Genomic DNA, 16276 nt, shown 5'->3' with positions numbered 1-16276 from the left:
GAGCTCAGTCGCCGAGAGGGTGTGAGATAGTGATTCTCACTCGAATGAATGTACCCAAAATTGGCCGAGTAGTGCTCACGGTGAATCGCAATTAGTCGCCGCCGGCGATTGCGACTTTTGCCTGCTCGTTATCTGACTTCGATCGCTTTCTAAAGAGAGAAGGTCGAAACCGAAATCGTTCGGATACCACGCGTCCAGACATTTCCGCCACGTCATTTCGTAAATTTACCTATACGCGTGGGATTCGCGCTAAACTTGAATAAAAGTGCCGATTGTTTGATCTAAAATCTGCTGATTTTCGGCAAACTAGGAGAAGGCGGTAACCAAATTCTCGGCAAGTTTTCGAGAAGAAAAGAATTCCTTATCTCGATGTAAATACTCGAACTAAACGTCACGCGCACTGTCGCTCGTTAAACAAAGCGCCAGCTCGATCGGTTATCGCGAATTGTAATTTTCGGCAGAGCGACGATTGTACCTTCGTGCGTCGCAGCAATCTCGATGTGCGCGATAAGTCGATCGCAGTCGAACGGATCAGTCGAGGTGCCGGCATTGTACGAGAGAGTCGCTGCGCGATGTATCGATTGCCGCTGCTAATAGCACTCGTGTGCGGTCAATCGCAGGGTAAGCACGTACACGCTTGAGTACACAGCGGATTTCCCAAGCCTGCGCACTAATGAAACGACTGCTCCTCTTCTCTTTTTACCGACGAAAGCACTCTACGGTGGCAAGGAGATCGAAATCGAGACGGCGGCCTACCAAGTGAGCATACACGAGAGGTCACACTTGGCCTGCGGTGGCAGCATCCTGAACAAAGACTACGTGCTCACCGTCGCTAGCTGCGTCGATGCATTCGTCGAAAATTTCAAAGTGCGCGCCGGCTCGAAGGACCCGAACGCCAATGGCTCTGTACACGAAATCGTCCAGCTCTATAGACAACAGTGAGATCGCTATGTTCGTGTCCGAACGAAAGAGATTTGCATTTAATGCCAATGAATTTTCAGCGACAACGAGCCCGGCAACGATCTCCTACTTTTGCGAGTGAAACCGTCCTTTGAGCTGGACTCCACGCGTCGAGCTATCAAGCTCGTTAGCGCGGACTACAGACTGAAAGCCAACGAAAGCTTACGTGTGACCGGTTACGGTTACACCGACGGCTACGTTCCGTCCAGCAAGCTACGCTCGATCGACACACGCTCGACATTGTTGGAAGACTGCGTGAAAAGATACGCGGATCGCTTGCAGGACATTTTCCCAGGAATGATGTGTACCGACGGCAGTGATTTTCAAAGCAGCTCGTGCAGCTACGACTCTGGCAATCCCGTCACTTTGGGCGATGGAAGACTCGTCGCTGTAACGTCGTCCAGGCATTCGTGTGGTAACGAGGCTCAACCGGATGTTCACGTGCTCGTCGCCAGAGCAATCAAGTGGATCGCAATTTTCACGAGCGCCTCAAGTCTGTGATATCGAAATTCTTAACGAATCACGAATAAACGTATTTGCCATGCGAACGCGTTCGACTGCATTTCCCCTCGGCACTCGAGAATTGTCGTTCGCCCAGTCGCGATCTCACTAGTCACGAAATTGGCGGCGCCTTGACGCAGGATAAAAGCGTCGTCGAAAGTGGTGGTGCTTGCAACGCGGCGAGAACAAAACTATGAGACTGCGGTGGAACCGTACAGCGACGGCGGACGAAGGACGTTTAGACAAGTTCGCGTCTTAAGTTGCGGTTTAGAGCTGCCGGTGCCGCCGCCGCTGCTGCAGGGCGCAATTGACTCAACTCCAAAAGTAACTCTCGCGAGCGAACGCTCGAATTGTCCCGCGAGGCTTTTCCTACAGAGAGCGCGTCGTCTGGCGCACCGAGCTGCGAAATAGTTGTCGCTGCTGGCTTTATCGAACAGTTGTTTTTTACGGCTGGGTTGTTATATCGCTGGTCGTATCTGTCGCTGTTTCATTAGCTTTCTATTGCTGTGGCTTTTCATTGGATTACACGACAAGTTTGTTTTCATTCAATTGCACGAAGTTACGTCGGTCGAAAGCCATATTGTTAGGCATGGGTAACAAATTATCGAAATGGAAAAGGCGAACACGTCGAACGTTGTGGACCGAAGATAAAATCGATTGCCATTCCCTCGAATCCACTACGTCGCACCTTGGGTAAACATTCGTATTCCTTTCCTCCGAGCGCGCAATCAGTCAGTTTTCAGTCGTATAGCCGCCAACATGCTCCGTTTCGTCGTACTTCTCGCTTGCCTCGGCGCGAGCCTCGGTAAGTTGCAATTGATTCCCGCGCGATCGCCGTGCTTCGGAATGCCAAACGAAGTTCGTGTAACATGTTGCAGCGCGTCCGCAGAAACGCCTCGCTGGCGACGCATTCGCAGTGGAAATCGATAAGTTCCCTTACCAGGTGAGCGTCTACTCGTTCGGGAATTATCGCTGCAGCGGCGCCATTATTTCCGAGGACTACGTGCTCACGAGCGTGCATTGCGCGGCTTTCGCGCGCGACGCGCTTACCGTTCGAGCTGGCAGCGCGCAGCTCGGCGTCGCTGGCTCGCTGCACAATGTCAGCGAAATCATCGAGCACGATCATTACGGCTCCAATATCAAGAGGCACAATGACGTCGCGCTGCTGCGGCTCGAGCCCAAGCTCGAGTTTGACGAAACCAAGCAGCCGATCCCACTTACGGGCGCCAAGGTCTCCCTCACCGAGGGCGATAAGGGCGTTATCAGTGGTTGGGGTACGACTGGCGATCGCAATTTAAGAGGCGAGTCGAGCTTCAGAAGAGAGTCGCCGTTGCTTTTTAGTCGCGGCTATAAGCATTCGTTTGTTCGCAGCTGTATCGGTCAACGTAATGTCGCTGCTGGATTGCGTCGAGATTTATTACTCGAGATTCGGCAATTTATCGCCAGGCGCACTTTGCGCGAAAAACGAGCGACCAGGTGGCGCTGCCTGCTCGGTGATCTGGTCGGCCGACGATTCGGGATCGCCGCTCGTTGTTGATGGCAAATTGGCTGGTATTTTCTCGTGGGGCTACAAGTGCGACAGCCCAGGATTCCCGTCGGTGTTCATGGAGGTGGCGTACTACAGGGACTGGATCAAGAAGAATTCTGGTGTTTGATAATGATCGTGGAGTCAATTCTTTTGCATGGAACCCGTACTTATTGATTGTTAGCTCTATATGAATCATAATGCGAAGGATGCTTACGTCATTTTTATTTCTTCTTTTTTTCGTCATTCTTCGACTTGATCACGTAACATTTTTTTTTACTTTATCGAAAAAAAAAACAAATTCAAATAATTTACATATGTCGGTAAATCATCAACGTAATTAATTGGAAAGAAAAACTTTTTTAAATATTTTTCAAATCTCTTAGTTTACCAAATTTTTTGTATCGTTTGAATAACAGAGGCGTGGTCGTCAATTTTACACAGCTGTAATAAAAGTGAACAGAATAAATACGACAAAAAAAAATCAATGGCTCCGAGAGAATAGCTTTCGAAAGTCCAAGAGTCCATAAAAATTGCTGGAAAAAGTTTGCTGTCGTAAACTCGAAAGGTGAACCAAAAAACTTTCATATAAATTTATTGAACGAACTGCATTGCACGTTTATTATTTCGGCTACCTCATATTAAGTCGTCCGATAAAAAATTGCTCATTCATACGGTCGCGAAATTGCATTTCACAGCATAGGCTGCACTCTTGATAAAAGAGCGTTCGATTTTATTAGCGTAGCAGTATCGTAATCAAGCGAGATATCACTCGACGAGTCTTTGAAAGGCGACGCTCAAGACCGGTTTTAATTAAATTTCAAGTTCGAGGAAGTCGATTACATTGCATTGACCGATATGCCGCCAAAGAGTCATGCGGGTATGATCACACAGGGTTTTGATGATCGCGGCGAGCGCCTCGAACAAACAGTCATCGTTTCTGATTGAATTATTGGCTTCTCGCAATTCAACGAACCTGTCGGCGTGCGCGTTAATAGCGCGTTAATTTTGTTATCAGAATGTTGACTGTGCACCACTAGACGTCGATCGATAATGACCGGACAGCGTCACACAAAGAGGATTATCAGATTTGTGGAATCATTCGATATCTGTCCGGCGAAATCGTCGCGTCGGCATGATTAACTGGACTTATGAATGACCGTGGAGCTTCCAGCGTGTCATGCATAAAACAACACCGAAGCGAACTGTCCCGTATATCATAAAATATTGCCAGAGAAAATGAGCAAACTTCCAAATCGCGCAGCTGTAAAAATATTTGAAAAATCTTCGCCGCTCTAGCGACTCGCTATGGACACGACGAACAATGAAATTCGGTATCCGAATTAACGCGAAAGAAGCACGACCATAAAAAAAGGAGAAATTCGCTGTAGCTTCGGTCGTGAGAGGACAATCGACCCCTCGCACTCGTCGGTCTCGATGTCGAGAATTTGACGATATCGAGGTTGCGCGACAAGCAGTAAAAGTCGCGTCATTGGTCAAAAATCGACGAGCGCTCCCGTAGCAGGTGAGCATTTACAAGCAGGCGCTCTTATCAACGGCACATCTGTATAGCGGCGGTATAATCCTCACGGTGCGCATCTGGCATTCGGAATTCGTGTCGACACGCGCGGAAGATATACGAGTAGTATATCGACTGCAGCCCTGCTGCACACCCTTGAATGCCGTTGCTTCGATGGGAGCTGCCGATGATCATGGAAAAACTGTCGAGGAAGATTAGCTGACGAGAATGCTTTTCTCGGCGGGTGCGGTGAGTTGTTTTTTGAATATCGAACGTCACGTCATGCGATTGTTCGAAACGTACAATGCGAGCGGTATTCGAGCATCTCTATTGGAGGAAGAGGATGAAATCTCCATTTCAATCACGCCCATTTACGATGGAATATGTCACTTTGCACAATGGCATGCGGACTACTTCGTCAGAATTAATTATACAAAATCAAATGAAAGCTTCGCCGTGTCTAAGCTCTGTTCGGTCATTGTACAATTTCCTGGTCAGACCACTACTGTCAGAGCATTCAATCCATTGCAAAGTGTCGATTATTCTTACTTCAAAGGCGTTCGGTATGGTTAAATCTGCGACAAAAACAAAGACATGATCAACGGTAATTCCGGTAATCTTTTAGTGGCCGATAGCAAATAAGTTGTTGATATTAGTAGTATATAGATATAGGTATCTGGCTAAAAATCACGAAACTGTCATCGTCGCTCTGCAAAACTCTTCTCAATCTCTGTTGAGTCAACAAAGTCGGCGAAACAAGATATATCTAGTCTAAGTTCGTTGCATTACCATTTTTGCAGGTGAAAAGATACCTCCTTCATGGCTTACGGAAAGTTTACGCTTGTCGGGCGCGTATCATCGACGACGATGAAATCACGCAGTTGCAGAAGCACCTTATCAGGTCGGTATATTGGTCGAGTGTGGAAGATTACGTTTTGACTGCTGGTCATTGTTGTGATTCTGGTTCATCAAACTTCAGCGTGCGTTCAGGTTCGAGCTATTTGAACAGAGGTATCATTAACAAAGTTACTCGAGTTGTACGTCACGAGAATTATAACGAGGAAAGTGGTGTTCATCAGCTTATCAATAACGTTGCTCTTTTGAAATTCGATTCTTCGTTTACACTTGACGATGCGACGAAGAGTAGGACAGAGTTGTTTGTTGAATATGATGAGGTTTATACGGGTGACGTAGAATTACTTACTGGTTCGGGCAAGCTATACAAATTTTCAAAGTTTTATAGTTCTATCATAATGTATTTATTGCAAAAATTTCAATAAATTATAAGTAGCTTTAGTATTCCTTAGCAGCTATTACCAATGAAAATATCGGGTCAACGCCCGAACAATTGTTAAGTGTAAAACTTGAAGTTATGGACTGCGTGGAATGTAAAAATAATTTCCAATTTTTAACAGACGAGTTTCCAATAGACGATTTTTATCTTGAACATTCGTTAGGCAGGAAGAACATTTGTTAAGGTAATTAGGATGGTCCACTGGTGATCAGCAGCAAAAAACCGAGAAAGTTTCTTGGGGTCCATTCGTGACAATGTACGTTGTGTGGATCATCGAGTGTATATCTTGACGTCGACAAATATCGCAACTGGTTATACAGGCATATTAAAGAGGCTAAAAATAACTTGATTAGAAATCTATGCATATGATCTGTTTCTCTATTTGTTTCCACAATTCTGTCAGTATCTATATTTTTAGATTAAAAGACGCGATATGCAATTATGACGCCTTTCAACGTACTATTGTAATGTGTTACGTCGGTTATTGAAACAGTTAATGGAAAATTATTTGTTTCTTATCTTTACCTGTCTGATTTTTTTTATCGGATAGTTGATACGGCATACATCAATTATTACTGAAGATGTTAATTAGATATAAAAGACTCATGTTAAAGTTTAAAATCAAATAATTTCCCAATCACATTAGAAACGTCAGAGGCGTATCGCTTTCTAGCACTTATCTGCTTGATCAATTGTAAGTATTCTCTTTCTTGTATGTAAATCCGCATAAATTCAATCATTAGAATTTATGGAAAGCGAACATATAATTGAAGTATAGTAGTATTGGTATTGTCATTGAAAACTTTATAAAAATATTGCATTAGTCAATTGAAAATGCGCATTTATGAATTTTTAATTATTATCAGAGATTACAACAATAAAGATTATGGCATTATCAAATGCACCTGTCAATGAATGGACTCCCATTAATATTCAGCAGCTGCGTTTGAACATCGTTTCGAATGTCATCATCTGAATCATATAAATACTTCGACAAGTAGCTTTAGAAAGTAGAGCCATTGTAATATTTGCCCAAAATGTTTCGGCTGCTCGTTATTGCTTGCTGCGTTTATGCGGCTAACGGTAAGTAAGAAAATAAGTAAATTTCACTTCTCGAGCCAAAAATATAACTGAAGCTACGAACAAATTAATCCCTTATTCTATGAAAATTTCGCATAATAACGTTCAAATGATAATCACTTGTACAGCTACAACTGACGACTTTGGCCGTCAGCGAATAATCAATGGCGAAGGAATCACGATAGAAAAAGCTCCATATCAAATAAGTATCATCGAGGAAAGTAGCCTTAAACTTATATGTGGCGGTAGCATTATTTCCAGGGACTACGTTCTTACCGCAGCTCACTGTGTTCAATCGCACCCTGAATTTTTGAAAATTCGTTCAGGCTCAAGTTTTTCTGTTCTGTATGGCAACTTGCACAAAATCACTAAAGTTATCGAACACAGTGGATTCGGCATTATCAATAAGGGTGTATTATTCAACGACATCGCACTTGTGAAAGTTTTTCCTCCGTTCGGCCTGAATGGTAAGACAATCAAGAAGATCGAACTGTTCGAATCGGGAGAGAAAGCAAATATCGGTGATGATGCTTGGCTGACTGGTTGGGGTAAGTTTTCAATGGTTGATTATTACCATCAGCTAAGAACCACTATTATAACTACTGAAATAATAATGTTCAGGTCTAACTGAATACCACGAGGCAGCTTACGTATTGAAAAGCCTTAAACTCAAACTGATGAACACAAGTACATGCTCCAGCAATTACTCCGACGCTGGTGGAATCAGTCAGGGACAAATCTGCGCTGAATACCCAGGTGGTGGTAGAGACGCTTGCAACGGTGATTCTGGTGGTCCATTGGTGATCAATGGCAGACAAGCGGGTGTCCTTTCATGGAGTGGACCCGGCTGCGCTCAACCCGGTCGACCTGGCGTCTATACCGAGGTTGCGGCTTACCGCGATTGGATCGACCAGCACATGAATTAATTTACTATTTTCTAGTTTATTTAGAATAATAAAGTATTGTTTGTATTGTTAAAAGATTTTGTACTATTCTTGGTGTCAATTTTAAGCGTAGAGTGAGAATGAGCGATATATAATTTTTTACTAGAATGACGAGTAAACAGTTCACTACAATTTAGTTTGTTCTTAAGTTTTGCCTTGTAACGACTGCATTGAAAAATACATCGAGGCTTATAATATACGTTATCAGTGATTCCGATGCGCGTTACGTCAATTGACAATACATTTATGTATTCAACTTTTAAGCCTAAAATGAATTAAGAAGAGTAATGAATTGGAAAACTTGATATTACGTTAGATTGTATCAATTATACAAAGTATTGCGTGGAGATAAGTTTTTTCGGTTCAATTGTAACATGCCATCTCTGTTCTCGTTAATAGAAATCCTATGAACCGACAAATATTTTCTCTCTATCGCGTATCATTCGTCGTTAAAGGAATATATTCTAGTGTTGGAAAATATGTCAATATTAAGATTACATTGTTGCTAACATCTTACGCGTCCGATCAAGAATCAAATAAATATTGTAAACTAATTAAACGACGAATCATATTATTTTTTCTTGATCAAGCAAAAGAATGTGAAATTCATTGTATAAATAATAATTTGTCTGATAATCGAGGAAGTTGATAATCGTTATCAAGAAATATATATAAAATTGAAGTTAACAGGAAGACATGCAACACTTGTCCAAGATGCTTCCTCTGTTCGTGATTGCTTTCTGTGTCAGTATCATCAAACGGTATGTGACTCGCTGGAACCCTTAGAAGTACATAAGCTACATTTCGGACTGGTTTTGTTCATTTCTTTATGCAATCTCTCAGCTGTGCCAAGTCGCATAATTCACGGAGAGACAATCGACATCAAGGATGCGCCCTTCCAAGTGAGTCTCGTCCGTAGAGAAAGTAGAAGGCACACTTGCGGCGGAAGCATAATTTCGCCAAACTACATCCTCACCGCAGCGCACTGCGCAGATCTGCCAGCAAGTGGGTATTTCGTTCGTTCGGGTTCGAGTTTCTGGAACCGCGGAGGTCAATTGCACGAAGTTGTCGAGGTTATCAAGCACGAGGAATATGGGTCAAACCAGTTTGGTAGCCCAGTAAGTGATACTGCGCTAATGAGGGTAAAGCCAGCTTTCGAGATTGATGGACTGAAGAGAAAAAAGGTTGAGCTGTTGAAGGATGCATGGAAAACTATACCTGGTCGAACTGCTTACGTTTCTGGATGGGGTAATTATTTACTTTAATACAATTGCCTCGAGGACGGTTTTTATGAATCATTTACGTTTGTCAAAAAACATTTTATCGTATTTCAAGTAAAACTGAAAACGGCACGTTGGCCGATCAAGTTCAACGTCTGGCTATCGCTATAGTTTCAAAAAAAAATGAAATGAGGTTTACGCAAAACAGGGTGGTCTACCTCAAAATCAAATATGCGCAGCTCATCAAATAGAATTAAAGGACATGTGCAATGGTGATAGCGGCGGTCCTCTGTTAGTTGGTAATCATTAAGCTGGTATTGTATCTTGGAGTGGAACTCCTGGTTGCGCTTTACCTCAGTACCCAGGTGTATATATTGAAGTTGCGGCTTACTACCACTGGATTAAGAAGTATTTGGGTGATAACTAAATTAGCCGATGTTCAATTTTTTTTAAATTCACAGTTCTGAAAAATCATTTATCTACGATAAATATCAGTCATTCAATATAAAAATTAATTTTTACCAAACGTTCACGCAAGACACGACAGTCTCGACTAGGAGTGAATCCCTAAATATGGGCAGAATTAACAATTATAAATTACCAAATCATAAAACAACTATGAGATAAAGATATGTACGATGTTGAAATTATTAAAAAGGATTTTTCCTTCATCAACAGTAATAAACTGTTATTGAAACTATGTATTTCTTCATGAAATTCGATATTGTGAATTGCTAATAAGAATCATAATGTAAGCTGTCACATCATAGCAAAAATGAAGCAATTAATTGATGGAATATTCACAAATTCCAGCGATACTTTGAAGTCAAATTGATAAAAAGAAACATGTTTAAATACTGATACATCAATAAAAAAAAACTACGACCAAAATTCAAGTAGAGCGTTAAACGCTACGCGCCACATACTGACAATTGTACCGCTATCGTAGCATTATCTGTGCAGTATATAGATAAGACCTATAAAGTGAATCGTAAAGATATAAAGTAACGCTTGAACACAACGGAAGTCGATACAGCCCGGTGGTCTTTGGATCAATCAAGATGCTGCTACACTTCCTATGGCTATCCCCAGTTCTCATGACCGCTAGTGGTAAGTAGCCGCTATACGGTGTTCGCGTCAATGTATTTTATCTGATAAAGTAGCTGCCGATAAAGAAAAAGAGAATAAATAAATTACGACGCATACGTGTTTCGGAACGTAGATGACCTGGAATATTTGTTTGATTTCATGCAACGTCTTTTAATATTTAATTGCTCTAATTATGCTTTTCGTGTCTGATTAATTTATGCGTTTCATTTTATTTTTTAGTTAGTGAAATGAAATTTCCCGATGGAGTTATAGTAGGTGGTTCAAATGCCCTCATCACAAAATACCCATACCATGTATCTATAGAGTATTTAGGATATCACTACTGTAGTGGTAGCATCATCCACAGTTTCTACATCATAACTGCAGCTCACTGTGCAATACACGAACCGGCGGATTTGACGGTTCGAGCAGGCTCTTCGATGAAAAATCAAGGTGGCACCATTCATCGCGTGGAAAAAGTAGTTGCCCACGAGAGGTACGTCATCAACGAACATGGTATTCCCGTGAATGACATTGCCATTATCACGATCATAGAAGGTTTCGATTACGACGATGTACATAAAAAAATCAAACTCTTCGACTTGAACGAGAAGACAGAATCTGGTATGAAAGCAGTCATCACAGGTTGGGGCAACCCTTTCAAGGGATTGCCATCTCAAATGCAAACTGTCACCGTGCCGATAGTCAATAGGACATCGTGCAGTAAAGTTTACAAAAATTTTGGCAAATTACCTCCTGGACAGATCTGCGCTGTTTATTATGGGGAAGGTGAAGTCTCTTGTCAAGGTGATTCCGGTGCTCCTCTGGTTATCGATGATCGGCAGGCTGGTATTGTCAGTTGGGGAAATGGTTGCGCTAAGGAAGACAGTCCTGGTGTTTACACTGAAATCGCTTATTTTCGCTCGTGGATCAATGAACACGCTATCATTAATCTATAAAGCTTGAAACGCGTGTTATCGCATAAATGCGTAGCTCGACGGATAATGAGTTTTCGATCTGATAGATTAATTCACCTCCAATACATATCTGCCCGCATTTTTCTTATTTCACCTCAAAGTCATGCTGCAAAAAGACTTATAACAACAATTTTTCAGTAATGAGATTTTATCAATGAAATGAAACTTTCATATAGCTTCATAAGTATCGGCAAGAGCCATATTGTAAAGTTTAGTATTTTTTTATTATTGTTATATTTTTATAATCTTATTTCTATGCACGTGTTGTTCATGTTAAATAAATAAATTACCTGTATTGATCAGAATTTAAAAAATAAACAAACAAATGTAACTTATCGGTGAGGCAACGTTTGTAATTCAATAGTTGCGTTCAAAATAAATATTTGCTACCTAGATTCTTCTTAATGTGATTATTTCCTTATATTCAGATAATATTGGACATACTGGATTATATAAAAAATAAATCAGGCAATTGAAGACTAAGAATTGTAACTATAAAAAAAACTTGAAGAATAATGTATAAAATAATCTTTATGAATAATCAATTGTCTATCAGTTCTAAAACAATGACTTTTGAAAAAAACAACAATTTTTTAGGTCAAGTACATAGCAATGGAGTACCATTGCCAGACATGTCGTTAGTAAACGTTAATGACCGTGACAAGAGCAAGGTACCATCATAAAACATTTTGTCATATCACTGTTCATTGTCAAATGAAAGCAAAAATAGAATGGCAGTTTTTAATTTTTTTTTGCCGGTCACACGATGAAATTTCACTTAAAATATTTATCACTTGGCTAAAATCTTATTGAACTTTCTATGTATTCTAAGATCATAATTTTGTTTATTTATTTTGTTTATTTAGTTGGTTTTGTTGACATCATCGTCAAAATGAATAAAAAAATAAAATGAACATTCAAATGAAATGAGATATGAGATAACCACAATCGTCAGATTTTTTCACGATACATGTTAGATATACGTATGCGTTGTTAAACAATTATTAACAATTGTAAATCGGTCACGGGTTGATTCCATATTTGCATTTATGAAAGGCCATCACTATCAATGAATATAAATAAGCCTTCATCGTTGAATAAAAACACATTTAGTTCAGCAGTGATCCGAACAAGATGTTTAGCTACGTGTTGATCTTCGTTTCAGTGGCTCTTGCCAATGGTAAGTCGAATTGACTATACTTTCGGGAACAGAGTTTCGCCAAGTACGAATGCAATGCTTAATTTCAGCGGAACCAAGATTCCCAAATGGTCGAATCATTGGCGGCCAGAATGCCCTAATCGAAACCTACCCTTACCAGGTGTCGATTCAGCAATTCGGTACGCATATGTGCGGTGGCAGCATAATCACCAAAGACTACGTCCTCACTGCCGGTCACTGCGTAGATACACCATTCCTCGTGACGATACGAGCTGGCTCATCGACGAGAAGCTCCGGTGGTAGCGTCCACAAGATCAGCACGATTACGCGCCACGAAGACTTCAAGATTAACCGCAAGGGCATCCCCCTCAACGACATAGCCTTGATCAAAGTCACATCTCCGTTCAAGCTTGATGAAACGCGGCAACCGATCGATTTATTTAACGTCGGTGAAGAAACGACTCCTGGCGTGAACGGGACTATTACTGGCTGGGGTACCACTGGTGGCCGTTGGGGTACAGCTGCGCACTTACAGACCGTCAATATTCCCATACTGGAGAAGAAAGTATGCAACACCGCTTACGAAGAAATGGGTGGGATTCCAGATGGGCAAATTTGCGCTGCTTACTACGGTGTAGGTGGGAAAGATGCTTGCCAGGGCGACTCTGGCGGTCCGCTTGCCGTAGACGGTCGTCTTGCTGGCGTTGTCTCCTGGGGTAATGGGTGCGCTCAGCCTAAGTATCCCGGTGTGTACACCGAAGTCGCTCATTTCCGCGAATGGATCGACAAACATATTGCACCTTAGAAAGGTGTTGCCAATATCGTTGAACGCATTTAATAAAGCTATTTATATTGGGATTTTTCAGACTTTTTATTTCTGTCCATGGAAGTTCTTGAAAAGACGAGACGGAAAGTTATGGTATATATAATTCGTCATTCGATTCGTTTTTCATTGATGTACAATAAAAATAAATAACTGTGCAACTTTATCAGATATTTTGTGGGAAGTAACTGCATGTTTGTCTTATATCAGTACAATGATACTGAATGCGAATTTACTATACCTACAGTTTTCATTTGCACTAGATTTTTGTATTATTTTACTAAATAATATCTTCGTGTATTGAAATCAAAGATTATTGCTTCTATATTAATGTTTGCATTAAAAAAATTCTAATTATTTGAAATAAATAACGACCTAAATAAAATACGTGCGATCTTCTGCACGTCATTATCAGAGTTAATAAACTGTCGAGTATTTATTTATAAATTTTGATTTATGCTTAGATGTAAAGAAACTTTTACGCAGAAAATGACAAGAAGTTTCATTAATTAAAACTGTTTCTTGAAAATCATGTATATATAAGATTTGTATCAAGGTGTAAATGACGATAATATCAATAATTTCATCGAACTGTATATTATGTATATATGACACAAAGATAAATAAACAGAAACCAACGGATATTTATAGAAATTACAAAATGATAAAATAAAAATATAGTAGTAATAATAATCTAAATTCATTAACAAAATATGATATTTTTATTTATAGATGCGCAATGTACTTACGTAAATGTTACCGAAAATTACAAGCAATCTTAATTGTTAACGCATAGTAAATTAGACTATTTGACAATATTACGATCACTGAAGAATCGAATCAATATCTGATAAAATGAATCAAATCACCGACGTTTCAATCAGTAATTCTTATCATTCCGACATATTTTAATTTCCACGTATGAAGAAAGTATGACGCATAGAGAGATCAAAGTGAATATATATGGTAGTGCCGGAGTAGAAATCGTACAAAAGATTTATTTCGAATCCAAGTAAAATCATGCCATCGCCCTTGTGTCAGCCGCCACTGGTAAGTTTCAAAGGTGCAGTATTTTTACTGCAACTAACTCTAGATTTATTTATTAACATATTTATTTAAGAAGCTATTTATTTAATATCATTAATGATAATTTAGCTTGCTATTTATGCGCTATGAAGATTTCACAAATTTTTGTGCAATTTGAAATACTAAAAAATGTTTATTAAACGAATGTTTTGAATCTTCTTCTTGATAATTTTTTCGTCTCAACAACGAAACCTAATAACGTATTTTCATTAATAGCAGATCCAATCAGATCACATAACATCTTTCCCAACGGTCGTATCGTTGGTGACGAGGATGCTGAGATTGAGACCTATCCATAGCAAGCATCTCTTCAGTACAATGGCAATCACATCTGTGGTGCTTCGATCATCTCAAAAGACCTCAATGTCAAAAGACTCAAATGTCCTTACAGCTGCTCACTGCATCATCGATCGTGTAAATACACTCAGCGTCCGCGTGGGTTCAACCTACCGTAATATAGATGGCTGTGTTTACGAATTCGAGGAGATCATCGTATACGGAAACTACTATAAAAACTCCTATGGGGTTCCATGCAACGATATTGCCCTTTTGAAACTGGAGACATCGATCGACTTTGACGACACTGCCCAGCCAATCGACTTGTACAAATTGAATGAAAAAGCAACTCCAGGTGTGATCACTGGTTGGGGGCATACAGAAAACGGTGGTATAGCATCCGATCAACTGCAAAGCGTCGTCATCCCGATCATAACCAAACAGCTCTGCAACAAAGCTTATACTAAGGTTTTCGGTGGACTTCCCAAAGGTCAGATTTGTGCTGCTTATTATGGCATTGGTGGTAAGGATACTTGTCAAGGCGACTCTGGTGGTCCTCTTGCCATCAACGGTCGCCTTGCTGGTTTTGTCTCATGGAGTTATGGATGCGCTCAACCTTACTACCCTGGAGTTTATACTGAAATCGCTCACTACCGTGAATAGATTAACAAGTACGTTCAGCTATATTAAATTCTGTGGAAACTTGGATAGTTTATCGAAGACTTGATGTTTCATCAATAATAATGAACTGTAAATAGTTACTGTAAAAAATAGCAGAACGACCTCATGTTAGTAAGTTATTTGAACATAGAATTATCATCAAAATATTTTGCATATTAATTTGTTTTGTTGTTAATTCTATATACCTTTAATAAGTTAATTTTAACTATTTCTTTAATCATATAGTATTATTAAAGCTTTTCAAGCTTATAATTTAATTATTTTCTCATATAGACAACTCAGAACCTAAGTCAGTATCAGATTGTAATTCTTAAAACTGTAGTATTAACATGTAGTAAGTGGTACTTTGATAAAGTAAACGTAGTCGTCCATTTTAATAAATGTTTCTTGTAAACATTAGATAGCATAATTACATACAGTTCAATCTATAAATACAAGCAATAATACATCTAGTTTCACTTTGTGCGAAATCGAAACCGAGTCAATACGTTCTTTTTACGTCTAGTTATCATTTTGTATTACCGCTGTCACTAAAAACTGTCTACTGAAAAAACAGTAGAATTTTTTTAATATGCTACTTTATCAACACCTTAGTCCATTGAGCCAACACGTCAAACATTCGAGTTTCGTATAGCCAGATATATTTGCGTAGTAACACAATCTTCGAAAATTATGTTTTCACGACCGACCACTGCTACAAAACCAATATCATACTTAACTATGATATCTAACTAGTTAATATCATAGTCCGCGCGGCTACAGTATACTGTAAATGTGGTGGTATTATAAGAAAAGTTGAATTTATTATACACGAGGATTTTGTACTCGTCGGAGACGATAATCTTGTTTATAATGTAGCCGTGATCAAAGTAGATAAACCATTCGTTTTGAGTGATGACATTCAACTAATTGAACTATTCGAAGTGAATGAAGAATCAATTCCAAGTGTCAATACCGGTGTTACCGGTCGGAGATACCTTAACGAAAAAACTAAGCACAGCTAGCTCACCTTCAGATCGTTACTTTTCTCATAGTTCTATAAGATCACTGTGATTTGGCTTACATAACTTAAGGTGGCCTTGTCGATGGCCAAATTTGCGCCGATTACGAGGACATTGATAGCAAGGACTAGTCCACTTGCA

General features: G+C 40.0%; 4 protein-coding genes across 14 annotated transcripts in view; 3 read left to right on the top strand and 1 right to left on the bottom strand.

Annotated features, from left to right (window-relative positions):
- Positions 1-16276, bottom strand: part of LOC131673825 (glutamate-gated chloride channel) — a 117696-nt gene that overhangs the window by 50325 nt on the left and 51095 nt on the right. The window lies entirely within an intron of this gene.
- LOC131673850 (trypsin-5-like) lies at positions 573-1461 on the top strand. Its single transcript, XM_058952188.1, has 3 exons — positions 573-621; positions 713-938; positions 1002-1461. Exons 1-3 carry the CDS (start codon positions 573-575, stop codon positions 1459-1461), a joined length of 735 nt encoding a protein of 244 aa, XP_058808171.1.
- On the top strand, positions 2218-3288 carry LOC131673837 (trypsin-3-like). Its single transcript, XM_058952171.1, has 3 exons — positions 2218-2266; positions 2340-2766; positions 2816-3288. The coding sequence occupies exons 1-3, from the start codon at positions 2221-2223 to the stop codon at positions 3114-3116; spliced, it is 774 nt and encodes a 257-aa protein (XP_058808154.1). The 5' UTR covers positions 2218-2220; the 3' UTR covers positions 3117-3288.
- On the top strand, positions 6204-15143 carry LOC131673849 (uncharacterized). The gene is given in 14 exon segments (XM_058952187.1): positions 6204-6493; positions 6666-6882; positions 7008-7427; positions 7501-7803; positions 8667-8941; positions 9252-9451; positions 10071-10153; positions 10373-11089; positions 11707-11780; positions 12223-12289; positions 12358-13064; positions 13135-13147; positions 14394-14557; positions 14559-15143. Coding segments are annotated over 13 exon segments (3654 nt in total). The 5' UTR covers positions 6204-6493; positions 6666-6836.

The sequence above is a fragment of the Phymastichus coffea genome, unplaced genomic scaffold, assembly GCF_024137745.1.
Source record: "Phymastichus coffea isolate CEN01 unplaced genomic scaffold, Cenicafe_Pcof_1.1 PCOF00200, whole genome shotgun sequence".
Taxonomy (NCBI): Eukaryota; Metazoa; Arthropoda; class Insecta; order Hymenoptera; family Eulophidae; genus Phymastichus; species Phymastichus coffea.
The sequence above is the reverse complement of the archived record's forward strand: the minus strand, read 5'-3'. Positions and strand labels throughout refer to the sequence as shown.

Bases quoted from the DNA above. Each gene is read 5' to 3' on its own strand.
- LOC131673850 (XM_058952188.1), top strand. From the start codon at position 573: ATGTATCGATTGCCGCTGCTAATAGCACTCGTGTGCGGTCAATCGCAG. The intron at 622-712 runs GTAAGCACGTAC...TACCGACGAAAG, and splicing joins CGTGTGCGGTCAATCGCAGG to CACTCTACGGTGGCAAGGAG. The intron at 939-1,001 runs GTGAGATCGCTA...ATGAATTTTCAG, and splicing joins GTCCAGCTCTATAGACAACA to CGACAACGAGCCCGGCAACG.
- LOC131673837 (XM_058952171.1), top strand. From the start codon at position 2,221: ATGCTCCGTTTCGTCGTACTTCTCGCTTGCCTCGGCGCGAGCCTCG. The intron at 2,267-2,339 runs GTAAGTTGCAAT...AACATGTTGCAG, and splicing joins TTGCCTCGGCGCGAGCCTCG to CGCGTCCGCAGAAACGCCTC. The intron at 2,767-2,815 runs GTCGAGCTTCAG...CGCGGCTATAAG, and splicing joins GATCGCAATTTAAGAGGCGA to CATTCGTTTGTTCGCAGCTG.